The 16,873-nt window shown below is 36.2% G+C and overlaps 1 protein-coding gene across 2 annotated transcripts in view; it reads right to left on the minus strand.

Moving 5' to 3' along the window:
• Positions 1-16,873, minus strand: part of LOC150090548 (uncharacterized) — a 449,422-nt gene that overhangs the window by 21,059 nt on the left and 411,490 nt on the right. For both annotated transcript variants that reach the window (XM_090371399.1, XM_090371407.1), the window contains one exon: positions 15,096-15,814. In XM_090371399.1, coding sequence (XP_090227525.1) covers positions 15,096-15,814 — 719 coding nt within the window. The remainder of the gene's footprint in view (positions 1-15,095; positions 15,815-16,873) is intronic.

The following is a 16,873-nucleotide window of genomic DNA, read 5'->3' on the forward strand; positions in this document are numbered from 1 at the left end:
TGAAAAACAGTGGTCATCAATAATTATTCTGTTACCTGCCTGTCAACCATCCCTTTAGGGTGGTCATTGATAGAAATCAGATCTTGTTGATGCCCTAACCAAAAAAAATTAGCTAAACTGGTGAGAAGTGGTAGTGGAGAAAGAAAAAGATGTGAGAGTAACTGTACAGTCCATGAACTCTTCTGAGCCATGTAGATAGGCTGTTAGGCAAACTTGTAGGTTCTGTCAGTGATATACAGGCAGTTCTTGCTTTACAAGTTCCCAGGTTTAGTTTCCCATGTATCAAGTATCAACAAAATTGAAAATATGAACATTTCATTCCAAAAAAGTGAATGTTAAACATTCACAAATACTGCATTCCAAACCATGTACGTAGTTATACAATATAGTGTACCCCACTTTACACTATTAATCAGTTCCAGAGACACCATCGTATTTAAAATAGTGTAATGTGAACCCAATAACACATTGTTTTTTGGTAATTTGTTTCAAGATCTTGGAAGTTGAAATTTTCACTGTATAACTAAGCTGTTTATCTCTCTAAAATGTCATTTTAAGGCCATATAAAAGGTCATGAGCGTGGTTTGTAAATTGTATTAGTTATCAATTCAAATCAATAAAATGCACTACACTTTCATCGTTATCATATGTTCCGTTATAAGAATCAATTTTAAACACTTTGGTGATATTTTTCTAAAGCACATTTCTGGCGGTTACGACCATAAAACAAAAACAATTTGCACTTACCGGTTTATTGGGCTTTTCTGTTACTGCAAGCAATTATAAACGGGTAGTAAACTATATCTTGCATTTGCAAAAATATCGATAGCTGGAATTGTGTGGGTTATTATGGTGAACTAAAATCCCTTTACTAAAATCTTCAATTGTATAAAAAAACAAATTTTAAGAATCTTCTCTTCATTCCTTTTTTTTAAGCTTCGTAAACTGGTAACTCCACGTGAATCATGTTAGTTGCAATTTATGTGTGCCGTTAAAAAATGCTTATGCATTATATCGTGAAATTTATAAAGAAAATAGATTATCTTGGAAACAAATGCCTCTCGAAAAATTTCTGAAGAAAATGACTCCTTGTGCAACAAATAGAGTGCCGAGCCAATAATGATGAAGAATAAACATTCTGTAACATTTGTAAGTCGTAAATAATTTCTCTATTATTATATAATTTACTTGATTTTACAGGCTAAGTTTTCATTTCTTTCGATAAATCAATCATTGTTTAAACAAACTAATTAGCTAACTAATTTCATTGTTGAGAACATAACCTCTATTTTTAACCTTATGTCCACGGAAAATAAATTCTCGCTTTAGGAGTTTACTTTATGAGCGCGCGCTAGGAACGAATTAACTCGTAAAGTCGAGAACTACCTGTACAGGAATTTTGATTAATGAATTTTGCCGGTAGGGAAAAGGAGTTTATGTCCAACTCTCAGTGTACACCTCACACAATTTATAAAATAATGTCCAAATTTAAACCATGCGTACATAAACCTCTCTCGGCCTTTTATATTCTAGTACTGAAATCTTCGGAAGCTAGGTGGCAGAGCCCGCCAGAGTACAAAAAATCTACTGGGTACCTGACCTGCCTCCCCGGGGCCAAGTGCGGTAATGGTGGGTTACCGCACTTGGCCCCGGGTTACTAATGGCTAAAACGGTCAGAAGAACAGCTGTACACAAATGTCCACTCCTCACACACTTTTTAAATCTCTGGCCTTCACAGAGTTCTCTGCTACACAAATAGAGTATACAACGTGGAGATGGGGGAAACCTCTGGTGCCGTTAGACGACTAACACACTTTGCACATTTGTCCCATTGTATGAGGCAATGGGACGAATGTATTAGGCTGCATCTTGAGTTCTGCATACAGGACTGGAAACCTCATTGTAGGAAGAAAGTGGATCTGTTGGAATGGAGGCAGAAAAAGCAACAAAAGATTCATCAAGGACAGAAGAGGGTACCCTTAGCACAAAAGACATCAAGTTCTGCAAACTGCAATGGTAAAACTAGGCACCTGCAAGGTTTGATTTCAGTGTTTAAGACCTTAAATGGACTGAGCAAATTAAACGTTTATGGAATCCTTACTCTTGTTCATACAACACACAAGGGACATAAAATAAATTTAAATTATGATGGTTGTAGGATAGATGTGTGAAAATGCTTTCAGCCAGAGTGTTTGTTCCACAATAAAATTTCTATATGGTGTTGTGTAGGTGTATAGTTTGAACAAAATTATACAAGTTATTCAAGGGAATGAACAAATGTGGTATGTAGTTTTGTTTCTGATGATATATAAGCTTGCTTCTTCACATCATTTACCACCACTAATACTAATGACAATGCTTCAGTTTGTACAGCAGCCTTTCATCTACATATATGATGTAAAAATTAATTTTTGCATCCAGTTCCTTGGCAACTAGTCATGGTAGCTGATAAGACTGGTAAAAAGATCTCCCCATAATATATCCATGCTGTATAACTGTATCTCTGTCAGGTTGACCCTGTATTACTTCTTTTAATTATTATTATTTTTTTAACTATTCCTCTGATCCCACTTTATGAATAGGGGTGAGACATTTCACATCTCCAATCTATAGGGACATTCCCTAAATCTATGGATGCTCTCATAATTATGGCTAAAGTTTTGCTTACTTCTGCTGCTGCTTCTTTTAATATAGTTGAATAAATTGGTTCAGCTTGGGTAACTTAATTACTTTTAATTTCTTCCACTTTCCTCTCAGTTATCAATCATTTAGCTTCCAGTTAGAATTAAGCGTACTTCTGCTATCCCCATTTCTAAAAATATTTCTTCTTGTGTGATTGTAGTTGCAAAATCTTTATTCAGTTTGTTAGCAGCCTGAACAGGATCACTGATAGTTACCCATCCACATCTCATGGACCATCCCTTTCCTGCTAATGCCAACATAAGCAAAGAATTCATTGCTTCATTTATTCACAATCTTGGACAGAGAATTCTTGTAATCTACCTACTCCGTAACTTGATTGTAGAGTAGTTTATTCTTACTGAAGGGTTTCTCTGTTCCCTGATAATAGAGTGATAGTGCAGTAGCACATGCTCTGAGTAAATTGTGACTACTAAAAATGAGTAATGATTTTAGTCATGATTTGTTGTAAGCACCTCTGACCTGGTGGTTGTGCTGGAGTATAAACAAAAACATTTTATAATCATCCCATGCATTTTTCTTCTCTGCCATTATCTGGCATCCATTTAGGTCTAAACCTTGAGAACAGCATCCCTCAGTTGGTATAAAAAGCTTAGTAGTTTCTATGATTACTTCTTATTTAGAATTTGCATTTGTTGACAATATCACTTGATCCCAATCATTAGAATTTAAAAAAAACTAAAACCATTGTAGGCACCTTTTCAAAAGCAAAATCCCTTCCCTTTATGCTTTGCAGTAGTTATATCTTTAAATAAATCCAACATCGATATACTATGATCACTGTTCCACCTCGTGGTTCCTTTTCTTGGAGATTCCAAATTCACGAAAGTCACTGCTGATAATCAGATCGAAACTATTGCTTTCTCTTGTTGCCTCTGTAATATACTGATGTAGAAAATATCCAAGAAATCCAGAAATGCCCTGCTACTATAAGAGTGACCAACCCACATGGTTCTTGTCAATAACCAGATAGTTAAAATCCGTCATTGTAAAATGTTCCGATTTATTGTCCTACTATTTGCATGTATAGTTGTTTGTTATACTTATCACAGTCAATTGGCCTGTAATCATACTCTTACTCAAATTTCGTTTTCCCAGTGCTTATGTCACACCACACTAACTCAACAGTACACTGCTCACCCACAACTGGTTGTATTGTCTTAGATTTCATGTGCTTCTTAATCAAGAGCATTTTTCTTTCCCTATTCCTTTACACATTGTACTCGCCACATTCAACCTGTTCAAACAATTACTGTTAATCAACAGTAATTGTTTGGACAGATAACAGGGAAGTGATCACTGTTGTGTGGATAACTCAGCAATGACTATTCCACACTGGGAGAGCACATTGAGGTCTAGAGCAGAAGTACCTATAGGTAACACAAGATTTGTTAACCTACATCTGAATGAGCTAATTGTATCCTAGAGTAAACTGGTGGCTATCAAGGATAGATTAAATTATTTGATCCTGCATCCATGTAAGGGAATTCTCATGATGAAAGGTAGACATTCAGATGTAGAATACAAAGTGGATGTGGTAGTTGAGCAGTTACATGATTAAGATCAGTACGTGGACATGAGAAATTTGGTTGAATTTTAATAGAGGCCAGAGTTAGAGCAACTCCAACAACAATGTATGCTTTATCTATTTTTGATGTTGTCATAGTAGTGGTGGCAACTGATGCAAGAAAACAAACTTACATAACATTAGCCCAAAAAAAAAAAAAAAAAAAAAATTTACACTTGCACCATCCATACTTTATAGGAATTTGTCTAGTGCTTCCGTGAATTTATTTAAACTACCCATTTCTATAACAACAAATGGAAGTTTGCTCCAACATTCAACAACCCCACTGACTGAAGGAAAACTTCCACACCTGTCCTGCAACCATCCTTCCTCAACTTGCATTTATGCCCCTTCACATGTATAGTCTCAGAAAGAGGAAGAATGCCATTCACATTAGCTTACTCAATCCATTAAAGGCCTTATAAACCTCAATCAGATTACCTCACAGGTACCTGGTCTCCAGATGCTGCAATTTGCAGGACTGAAGCCTTCCTTGGTAAGGGAATCCCTTTGTTCCCTTCACCGACCTCACCCTTCTCTGTACCCATTCCATAAGCTCTACATCCTTCCTAAAATAAGGAATCCAGAACTGTATGCAGTACTCAAGATGTGGCCTAACCATTGCCTTATACAAGGGAATAATCACCTCCTTATCCCTGCTAGGAAAATTCCTGTATATCATTGACAAGACACCACGAGCTACTCTTGCAGACAATCTCCACTACTCAGAAAACTTCATATCTGCCTGCACAATTACCCCCAGGTCCTTTTCGTTCTCTACCACTGTCAGTGTAGTACCACACAGTTGATACATTACTCTGGGGTTACTGCTTCCCATATGTAGTACTTTACATTTGTCAATGTTAAACTTCATTTGTCACCTCTCAAGCCCATCTGCTCAACCTTTCTAGATCCTGTTGCAGCAGCATACTGTCATTAGTGTCCTTAACAACCCTGCCAACCTTTGTATCGTCTGCAAACTTGGACATTAAGCTTGATATACCATCATCAATATCATTTATAAATACAGAAAACAACAATGGACCCAACACTGAACCCTGAGGGACTCCACTAATAACAGTCCACAATGAGCAGTGTCCATTGATTACCACTGTCTTCTCTCACTCAACCATCCTTTTATTCATAGCAGCAATTTGCCTCCAATGCCACACTGCTCCAATTTGTTCAGCAGTCTTCCATGTGGAACAGTATCAAAAGCTTTTCTAAGATCCAAATATATGATATCAAAGTTATTCCCTGCATCCAGTTCCTTTGTGACCACATAGTATCCAATGAAATTGGTCAGGCAAGACTTTCCCTTAACAAAACCATGCTGTGTCCGAGCTATAACTGAAGTCTTATCTAGATGATCTTGCAGTGCTTCTTTAACCAGGGCCTCCATTAATTTTCCTGGAACAGACGTTAAACTAACAGGTCTATAATTACTTGTGTCGCCCTTTTATCCTCCTTTGTGAATTGGGGTCACATTTGCACTTCTCCAGTCCATGGGTACTTCCCTGAGTCTAAAGAAGCTCTCATAATTATGGCTAAGGGTTTGCTTACTTCCTTTGCTGCCTCCTTTAATATAACTGGATAGATCCCATCCACCACAGGTGCCTTTTTTATGTTTATCTTCAACAATTTCTCCTCCACTTTCCTCTCAGTTATTACAAAATCATCTAGATCACTGCCAGAGTTTAACTCACCTCTGGCATTCCCCTCCCTGAATAATTTCTTGTGTAGATGCAAAATACTCATTTAGTTTGTTAGCCACCTGAGCAGGATCATCAACAGTTGAACCATCAGTATCCAGTGGACCAATCTGATTCATCCCTTTCCTTCTAGAGTTTACATAGGTAAACAACTCTGTCATTTTTCTTTGCATCCTTGCGAAAGATTTCTCATAATCTGCCTTTGCCTGCCTAATCTCCTTTGTGACTTGGTTACAGACCAGCTTATATCTATCATAGGCTTCCATGTCACCCATTAATTTATATGTATCCCATGCATTTTTCTTCTCTGCCATATGTCTCATTAGTTCATCTGGCATCCATTTAGGCCTAAACCTTGAACAATATTTCTTAGTTGGTATGTAAAGCCTAGTTCCTTTGCTGCATCGTTAATATAATTGGATAGATCCCATCCACCTTTCTTATCTTTTAACTTAAAAAAATTTTCCTTCTACACTTTCCTCTCAGTTATTATTTTTATTATTAGCCATATGGTGCAAGGAAGCCGCCTGAGCCTTATACATACAAAAAAAAAAAAAAAAAATTCCCCGAGTTACTCTGAGAGAGAGAGAAGTAGAAAGGAATCACCAAGAAAGAGAAGAATGATGATATCCAAGCCCATACTTGCTATTATTGCACACTTTTATTATTTTTTTTTTATTTCAATGCCATTGGTATCTGGCTTACACTTATGTGCAAAACACCCATGCATTTCTGTAATGTGGAACTGACATAACAGTTTCATTATTTGCCCAATATTGTTAACCATCATGCAGTGCTAAACGTTTTCTTTTTGTAGTTTCCGTAATTTCCACTTCATCCATAACTCAAAGATGAAACTATAAATTATTACAAAATCATTTGGTTTCCTGTTCCTGGGGTCTGTTTTGCATCCTACAAGGGGTCGGGAGGAATGATTTATAGTTTCATCTTTGAGTTATGGATGAAGTGGAAATTATGGAAACTACAAAAAGGAAACCTTTAGCACTGCATGATGGTTACCAATATTGTGCAAGTAATGAAAATGTTATGTCAGTTGTGCATTACAGAAATGCATGGGTATTTTGCACATAAGTGCAAGCCACATACTGCCATCATTGAAATAAAAATAAAAAATTTTTTAAAAAATGCCTTTGCAAGAAGATTCTGCACCAGCAACGTAAATTTACAAAAATAAAATGGTTGAGCTGTTAAATCATCACTCAGTTTCAACTTGGTAACTGAAATATCTGCATTTTTCAGAGCGAAATTTTATCTCAATAAAAAAGATTTATGGGAGATATTAGAGTTCCGGTCAACACAGAAGACAACTTTTAGAATAAATACTGGGTGTGAGTAATGGGAACAACTCATTACTTGACAATACAAAAGAATAAATTCTTGTCCTTTAGTGGGAAAGATAGAGAATATTTCTCTCTTCGGGCAAGATATTTTTATTAACGCTACTTTTAAGTTAAAAGGTAAAGTGCAGCCATTATCAACCCACTGCAGGATGGATGCCTCCTCAACAATTCATGCCGAGGGAAATGGACATAATCTGTCATGCTGGTCGTCCAGTGCGGGTTGGCAGATCGACCGTATTGAGCAGTCAGGGGCTTGAACCCCCGGTCTACTCAAAGAGTGTGTGCTACTGCACTCCCACTCCTGACCACTCGGCTACGGAGGCATGTCTTAAGTTGCAGAGCACCAATTTCAACAGATCTACACAATCCATCTGGATTTGGAAGCATACATACAGACAGACTAACGCCAAAGCCGTAAATATACTGCTAATCCTACGCCTGGGGTGAAATAAAACTTGGTGCCCCATAAACTCTCATAAATGAGTTGGAGAGGATATGCCATCTTTCATGTAAATAAAATTAACTTAAAGATTGGAGACATCTGTTTCTTCTCTTGTCTATTACAAAAAAATCCTTCTCATTCCAACGTCCTAAATCCTGTCTGTTAATTCCAACCAGGTGCACTTTGGTATAAAAGGGGTGGAGGGACTATTACAGATATTATATTTTTACCACCTTTATAGCCACTCAGGTTGTTAACTTTAATCCTCAGCTCAACTCGAATCTTCGATGGTCTCTTCAGCCTTTGATGATGAAAACTCTAAAGCTCTTATTTCTTGAGGAATACTACTTCATCACTTTTTATATGTTAGCCTTTCTTCAAAACATAATTTTTAACAGTAAAAGTTATTCTCTGCACTGGGAAGAAGACCGTGTTAGAACTATTTTGGCTGGTATCACTCAGGAAGTTACTTGATTTGCTCTATTATTCTCCTTGCTAATCCCTGCCCTTTTAGAGCAAAAGCCTTCCATAATTTCATAAGTGGATGGTTTCAAACTAGTGTATTTCTTCTGCTGAAGAAGCTGAGAGAAATAATATCCATATTAATGCCCCCTTTCAAATAACTTATAACTTTCTTTCCCTTTTGTCTTAAGTCCTTGTTCAAAAATCTACTCAACTTTCAGTTAGAAGGCACTCTTCCACTAATTGGCAATTCAACTGTTCAAAAAGTTGCAGTCCACAAAGATCTTGATTTTTTTTTTTTTCCCCGACTCAAACTTTCATTCAAAGCACATCTTAAAATTTCGAATGCTAAATCTCTTAAATGTGCTTGAAATTTATGGAAAAAATTAATCACAGACACTTTTGCCTTAGTAAGATATATTACTATTCATTTGTTTTCTGTTATTTTATATGGTCCTGTAATTTGGTCAGTCTCAGCTAAAACTAATTTAGTCTTCTTTCCACTAAGTTCTATGTCTTTAAATAGGCCAACGTTTAAAGCTGGTTTTCCTTTGCCTGGTCTAGGTAAAGGAAACTTTGAAGGAATCCCTATCTCCAGATTTGTAGTAATTGAATCCCTTTAAGATTTTAGTTAAAATGCACTCTTCTAGTTAAAATGCACTCTTTTCCATCTATATGGGATAAAATTGGCACCAGAACTCCTCCAAAAAACACCAGATCGAAATTAGTGGTTTCCTTTGCAAAATATAATAAAATCTCTCGACTCATTTTTCCCTTATCCAACAGTTAACTAGGTAAATAAATAAGACACTGATATTTTTCTGTTTTTACAAGAAAATGGAATATCGCTCTAAAATTACTATTGATATTCTCTTTGGTGAAATGTCTGTGGTTTAACGGGTGCTCTGAGTGAGAGGTCTGCAGATTATCTTGTAATATTTTAAAATTATGCTCTTGTGATGTATTTTATTGTTTGTATCTAGTTGTTAGATTTTTTATTTATTTTTTTTAATATTTTAATATAGTAATAGAGACACGTGATGCAAGAAAGAAAGCGTATGAGCTTATGTAGCATCAGCCAAAAAAAAAAAAAAAATTTCACGTAACCATTCCTTCTAAAAGTTTGTCCAGTTCCTCCTTGAATTTATTTAAGCTATCAACTTCCACAATGACAGGTAGAAGTTTGTTCCAGCAATTAACCACCCACTGAATAAAGGCAAATTTCCACACACCTATTCTACAACCATCTTTCCTCAATTTGAATTTATACCCCCTTAGGTTCGTAATCTGAGCAAGTGGAAGAATCCCATCAGAATTCAGCATGATCAACCCATTCAAGGCCTTATACACCTCAATGAGATCACCTCGCAGGTGTCTAGTCTCCAGCTGCTGCAATTTGCAGAACTTAAGCCTCTCTTGGTAAGAGGATTCCTTCATTCCCTCACCAAACTTGTTGCCCACCTCTGTACACGCTCAAGCAAATCTACATCCTTCCTAAAATGAGGCCTCCAGATCTGTACGCAGTACTCAAGGCGTGGCCTGACCATTGCCTTATACAAAGTGATAATCACCTCCTTTTCCTTGTTAGCAAAATTGCTGTATATCATTGACAAAACCCCATGACCTGCTCTTGCAAGCCTGTCTGCATTGCTCAGAAAATTTCATATCTGAACTGCACAATTACTCTCGCTCAGTATCGTCTGTATTATAAATATTTATCTTATTGTAAACCCCCTCTGACAATGTCCCATACGTGGTACGTCTTCTCTTGTTCTGCTAAGAGTAGTCCTGTATTTTTTTTTTTTTTTTGCACTAGTTTACCAATAAACTGATATTTATTATTATTACAAATAATGAAATACTTCAAAATGCTCACTCATTTTTCAGTATTTCAAAGTTTAAAAAACGAATACTAACAAATCTTTTATATCCTACTTTTTTCGCCCATGGATTTGACACGCCCAGGAAAAGTTCTCACCAAAGTTACGACTCAGCTTGTAGTTTTACAGTCATTCTCCAGACAATTGGTGAAATACATATCATCCGTTGATTAGTGTAATCAAAATTATTTATAACGGCCTGTACATCCTCCGTGACAGTATTGTAGTTTGCCATTTGTCACTCATTTGGAGAGGTCTGGGTTTGAATCCTGCTATAGACTAGAGGAATTTCTAAGGGCCTCTTCGGGAAGGAACCCTGTTCCTTTCGCCGATCGCAAGCGGACGGAGTAGGTTTTCTCCCCAGAGTTATTGGGAATGGGGGGGGGGGTTCAAAACAACAACATGCAAATCGGCCCACGAACACGCACACAATAGTGTAAGTCGCCCATACGCCAAAAAACATCCACCAAAGCTTTTCTCTGTTAAAATATCTTGTATGCAATTATGCACAACAAATGTAATTAACAAACAAGTTTTTTCCCACCTCTGTCTCTCTATGAGAGAGAGAGATGTCTGGATTGCGTTTAATGCAAAGATCAAATTGTCTTCTGTTGAAGAGCCGGCATTTTTCTGCCTTTTCTAAAATGCACAACCAACCCTTTCCGCCACTTAATCACGCCCAATGGATTTACTCTAAATATTTTCTTTCTTTGTGATTATGTGTTCAAATTCGCTATCTTCTTTATATGTCGTTTAAGTAATTTATAAAAAAAATATCTTGTACGCAACTTCCTCATTTTCGTCAGTATGAAACTTCGCCTCCACCTCCTGGCACTCGACTATCATGGGGGGATTTATCGCTAAAGTCTAAAACTTTTTCCCCTTGTTCGATTAACAATCTGTCATTCTTATAATAATATGCAATAGTTTTTAGCTTTTTTTGTCTCCTTGAATATATGAAAGAAAAATCTGCTTGCTTATATAAATATTTAAGTGATTAACCTATACATATAATAGTGAATATACTTTCGCTCATCAATGTGGAAGCTATGACGTAACGTATGAGACGAAGGTTTTTTTTTTTTTTTTTTTAACCTTAGAGACAGACGATGAAAGTTATACTTAGAAGACATCAAATACTTTATACAGTACTTAGTTTGAAGTAGTTTAGTAGTTTTAAAAGTGATTTGAAACAAAATTACATTCGTAAATACCTGAAATTAGAAAGGAATATTTGTAAATAAGTACAGCATTAGAAAAATAGAATTTCATAGTGGTTTTTAAAGAAAATCGGCGTAGCGAAACGAATTCATAGCAAATATACCTCTCTCTCTGCTATTATAATATAATGTAGGCAGTATTTGGAAAAGAATATTCCAGTTTATGAACTTAAACTACATGAACTGTTCTGTGTTATTACGGCGAAAAACTTGTAATCTTACTGATTGAATTTTATTTGGACAATTGACTACAGGAAGTCGCACTGGATTGAAACCGAACAAATGGAGTTCTTTTTTGGAGGGATAAAAAAGGTAAGAATAATAATAATACTTTATTTGCAAATATGATTGGTTACATAAAATATATACATCACATATAATATCTGCACCCAAGGCAATAATAGTTTAAGTATACCTGTATGAAAAACCAGTTAGCATTAAAACCAGTAGAGGCATGCGATGCAAGAAAGGAAGCTTATGCAGCATCAGCCAAAAAAAAAAAAAAAAAAGAAACCCCATTTCACCCCTCCATTTGTTCCAAATGCCAGTCCAGCTCAGCCTTAAATTTATTTAGGCTATCAACTTCCACAACAAAAGATGGAAGTCTGTTCCGCCAATCAACTACCCGCTGGCCAAGAGCAAATTTCCGCACATCTATTCTACAACTCTTTCCTCAATTTGAATCTGTGCCCCCTCAGGTTCTTAATCTGCACAGGGGAAGAATCCCATCAGTATTCAGCTTGCTAAAGCCATTCAAGGCCTTATACACCTCAATCAGATCACCTAGCAGGTGCCTACTCTCCAGGCGCTGCAATTTGCAGCACTTTAGCCTTTCTAGGAAGAGCACCCCGTTGTTCCCATCACCAATCTTGTTGCCGTTTAACTAGTTAATCAAAAATGCTCGAGGACCGACTCTGTATTTTGAAATTATAGCAAGTTCCGATTTGCAATGTTCGGCGACTCATCTAGATATAACGTATGACTCACCGTTTATTTGCGATCTGAGTTGATCCCATACAAATGGGTGATTCTTTTAGCGGTAGGGAGAAGAGCCAAAATTTGCACTTTTGCTATAGCCTAAAAACTTTTACAATGGGATAACAACCTAATTATTGTTGCTAGACCAGTTAATCTATATCAGTGACAAAACTCCATGAACTGTCCTCACAGTCTGTCTGCATTTCTCAGAGAATTTAATGTCTGACTGCACAATTACCCCCAGGTCTTTTTGATTTTCCACTATGTTAAGTGTAGTACCACACAGTTACCCTAGAATTACTGCTACCCATACACAGTACCTAGCATTTAGCAATGTTAAACTTCAATTCCCATTTCTCAGCCATCTGCCTAATTTTTCTAGATCTTGTTTTGTTTGTTTGTTATTTGGTTTTTAGGAGCATTAGCAACTAAGGCCATATTGCTCAGGGGATATGTGGTGGTCGTTCTCTGACCTTTTGGCATCCTCTGTATTTGGTGGTCACGGGGCTCGAACCCCGGTATAATCAAGAAGTGTGTGCTATGCACTGCTGCTCCTACGCACCTGGCTACGGAGGCACCTCTAGTCTTGTTGCAGTATTTTTACCTTGATTACTGTCATTAATCACCTTTCCAGCTTTTGTATCATCAACAAACTTAGCTATTAAGCCCTATATACCTTCATCAATATCGCTAATAAATATTGAAAACAACAGGCCCAGCACAGAGCCCTGGGGTACATCACTAATAACATTAGTCCATGAAGAACAATGTTCATTAATAACTGTTCTCTGTCTTCTCCCACTCAACCATCTCTTTTCATTCATAGCACTAACTTGCCCTTAATACCATATTGAACCAGTTTGTACAACAGTCTTTTATATGGAACAGTATTAAAAGCTTTCCTGAAATCCAAGTACTGTATATGATATTAAAATTATTTTTGCATCCAGTTACTTGGGCACTGCATCATAGTAATTTATCAGATTGGTTAAACAAGGCTTCTCCCCTTAACAAATCCATGTTGTGACTGCAGTATAATTGCATTCTTGTCCAGATGGTCCTGCATTACTTCTTTAACCAGTGACTCCATTATTTTCCCTGGAACAGTAGTTAAGCTAACAGGTCTGTAATTACTCATTGAATTCACTTTCCTTTCAGTTATCATAAAATCATTTAGCTCCCTGTTAAAGTTTGATAAACTTCTGCTTTTGTCTTCCCTAAACAGTTCTTCATGTGTGAATTGTGTAGATGCAAAATACAGTAGAACCCAGATAAGAAATTCCTGCATAATGAGTTTTCCCCCATACTAGGTTTGGTTTCTCAATTCCCAATTTCAACTCTATATATTGTAATGTATTATTTTCCCACATAAGTTTCCTGGGTAAAAAAGCTTTTTACCCAGTGTATTATTATAATGACATGTTCCCACTTAATGTTTTTTAAATATAGAAATTTTAAAAAGATTTTAGGGCTGAAAGCCTCAGACTACGGAAAATTCAGTAATCAAACAAGTTAGGGCATAGCAACAGTGTAGTTCGCAATCACCAAAATAGGTGAAATGGCATTGTTTTTTTATATTTCATATTGTGAATGCCTTCACAACGAGTTGCCCTGATATTGCACAACCTGTAATAAGCAATGCTTCACCAATGGAAAACTAATGTTACTTATTTTTGGCGGACATCTTGTTGTTGTTGCCTTGTCAGGGTTTTATCTGTGCACCCAGTGGTTTTCTGTGTTTTGGTAACTGTTTGCTCCATTTTGCCCTGAAAGGGAGATCTTTTCCCCTCCAGGTTACTGGCCTTGTCATGGAGGCAGGAGTGGTGTCACCTTTGTGACCAAGCAGTAGTGGGTTAGTAATAATATGCAAATAAAAGGAAAAAAGAAAGGTTACTTTCCCTCCTGATCAAGTAAAGTGATTTATTTACTGAGGATTGTTTAATTGATTGCAAGTATAACACTAAAAATAAGAAGACTTATTTATTCAAGAGAGAGTGCAAATTTACTGGCAAAGACACTATCACAAAGCCCTAGGTGCCAAGTACCTAGGGCCAAATGATGCTATGAGCATCATTTTTTTGAGCTTACTCAATCCATTCAAAGCCTTAAGCACCTCTATCACATCTTGAAGGTGCCTAGTTTTCAGATACTACAATTTGCAGAACTGAAGCCTTTTGTAATAAGAGTATCCTTTTGTTCCCCTCACTAATCTTATTGCTCTTCTCTGCACATGCTCCAACAGATCAACTTCCTTAAAATGAGGCTTCCAGACCTGTATTTTAGGAAGGAAGTTGAAGGATGTATTAAACTGTATTTGGGATAAAGCAGCCATGCAAAACAAATCTCACCCCCCCCTCCAAAAAATAATTTGTAAACATTAATTATTATTGCTCGAAATGACTTTAATTTAGAAGATTTAATTTACACTTTAATTTAGCAGATGCATAAATCTATAGCAGTTATCTCTGGGAAACACTGGGTTTGTTATTAAGTTCAGCTTTATATGATGAGATATATAGAGTGAAAAAATTTAGTTTTCTTTTACTTTTCAGCTGTAATATTCAGTGATTATGCACGATTCTCTCCATTTTCAAATTTGATTACCACTCTCTCCATAATCCTTTTTTCTACCTTCTCCTTGTTTGGTCTCTCTCTCAATTTTATGTCATGTCATAACAATCAAAAATAATAATGGGAAAATACAAAAATTTATAGTAAAGGAAATTAACTTGAAGTACCATACACGTTAGAAATCCAGTGTAAACATACTTACAAAGCAAATTTTTCAATGTGCAGTTTCCATACTCTTTCACAAAGTCTTTGGCAAGCCGCTCACATTCTATTTCTTCTTTGCTCTTCGCTCGTTTTCGAGAAAGATATGGAGTATCAGTTGTTTGTGTGGCAGTGGTGGCAACATTGACAGATGACTGGACCCCATTTATAACACAGCCGTTGAGCTGCTTGTTTTCCTTTGGCAATGATGAAACCTCTTTGTTGAGTGCAGAGCAGTTCCTGTGAAAGTCTAAATTGGCATAAATATTCTCCTGAATTGGTTCCTTACCACTCTGTGATGTTACCAAAATATTAGAGTTAGCTTTACTTCCAGATTCTGAGAGAGCTGTACTGGTAGCATCACTAGAAGACTGTCTTTGAAAGGGAACTGTATCATGACTAGGTGCAAGTGATATGTGTTGTTCCACACAACTTGCTAATGATGATCTGGAACTACTATGGGAAGAAGAGTCTCTATAAACATGACAATGACTATTGGCACTATTAATGTTTTCATATATAACTTCTGTCTCTGCAGACTTCATCTGGCTGCTAACGCACTCACTGTCATGTGAAAGAACCTGAGGAGCTAATTCCATGGGAGAATGAAGTAGTGCTGAAGTGTCCTTGGATATTAGAGTAGTGATATGAGAGTTGCCATCTGAGGGTGGGTTTTCTGTTTTTTGTTGCATATGAGACATGCATGAATCTGAGCTAAATCTGAAACAAAAGAAGCATATTTAAAATCTTGCTCAAGGAAATTTAGCTTTCAAAAACTGCTAATCATGAGATCTTTAATAGAAAATATGAAGTGTGGGATTAAGTATTGGTAAAATATTTTTTATTTTTTCCTCTTTTTTAAAGAAATATAATTTAAGTTCCATACATGAGATTACAAAAAGAAATAAAACAATACAGTACATGAAAATTACATGTTAGAGATGACATTAAGGCAGTAAATATGAGAAAATAATTTAATTATTCAACAAAAAGCAGATTGTATAAAAGACCGAAATCAGAGGCATTTGTTATATTTAACAAAGTGAATGGCAGATGAAGATGTCTTGTTTGGAAGCATATGAAATGTTTGAGTGAGCAAGTTTACCAGGAACATGAAAATTTATAATTATTTCACAAACTGCAATGCAATTTCAAAATGAAAAAAAAAAAAAAAAAAAAAACGAATTTCAAGAAAAAACAAAATGCAATTTCATAATTTTAGTGCTAATTTCAGATATAGGTTTGTCCCAAAGAAGGATTTACAGGTATATTCTTTTTATCCCTTCTTTCAGTAGGGGTGTTCTTGGGGATGGAGGGATACTTTATGGACATACATTTTTTTAAACTCTTTTGCAAGTATGTATTGTACACATGTTTTTTTCACATGAGCAACAAAAGTAGTATAAACATATACAGTAAATGCCTGTGATAGTGCTTTTGAAGAGACCAGTTCCAAAGAACACTATAAGAAAGATCCCCACTTCACAGGACTAAACAAAAAGAGCACTGTAAGAAAGATCCCTACTTCACAGGACCGATCACTGGACTAAACAAAAAAAAGCACTAAAAACAGGATAGTGTTATAAATGGGAGTTTACAGTATACATATTTTTGAGGTTCTTTCAACACAGTATGAACAAATTAGACATACAGATTCTTTTTAAACTCTACAGAGACATACTGCCATCTGTAAACTGTGTTTACAAGTAATAGTAGTTGCTTTCACATTTAAGATGGTTTCAAAAATTTGGCATAGGAGGGTGTATCCTTTCAATAAGA

Source organism: Mastigoproctus giganteus, chromosome 1, assembly GCF_048544385.1.
Source record: "Mastigoproctus giganteus isolate SK-2022 chromosome 1, ASM4854438v1, whole genome shotgun sequence".
Lineage (NCBI taxonomy): Eukaryota > Metazoa > Arthropoda > Arachnida > Uropygi > Thelyphonidae > Mastigoproctus > Mastigoproctus giganteus.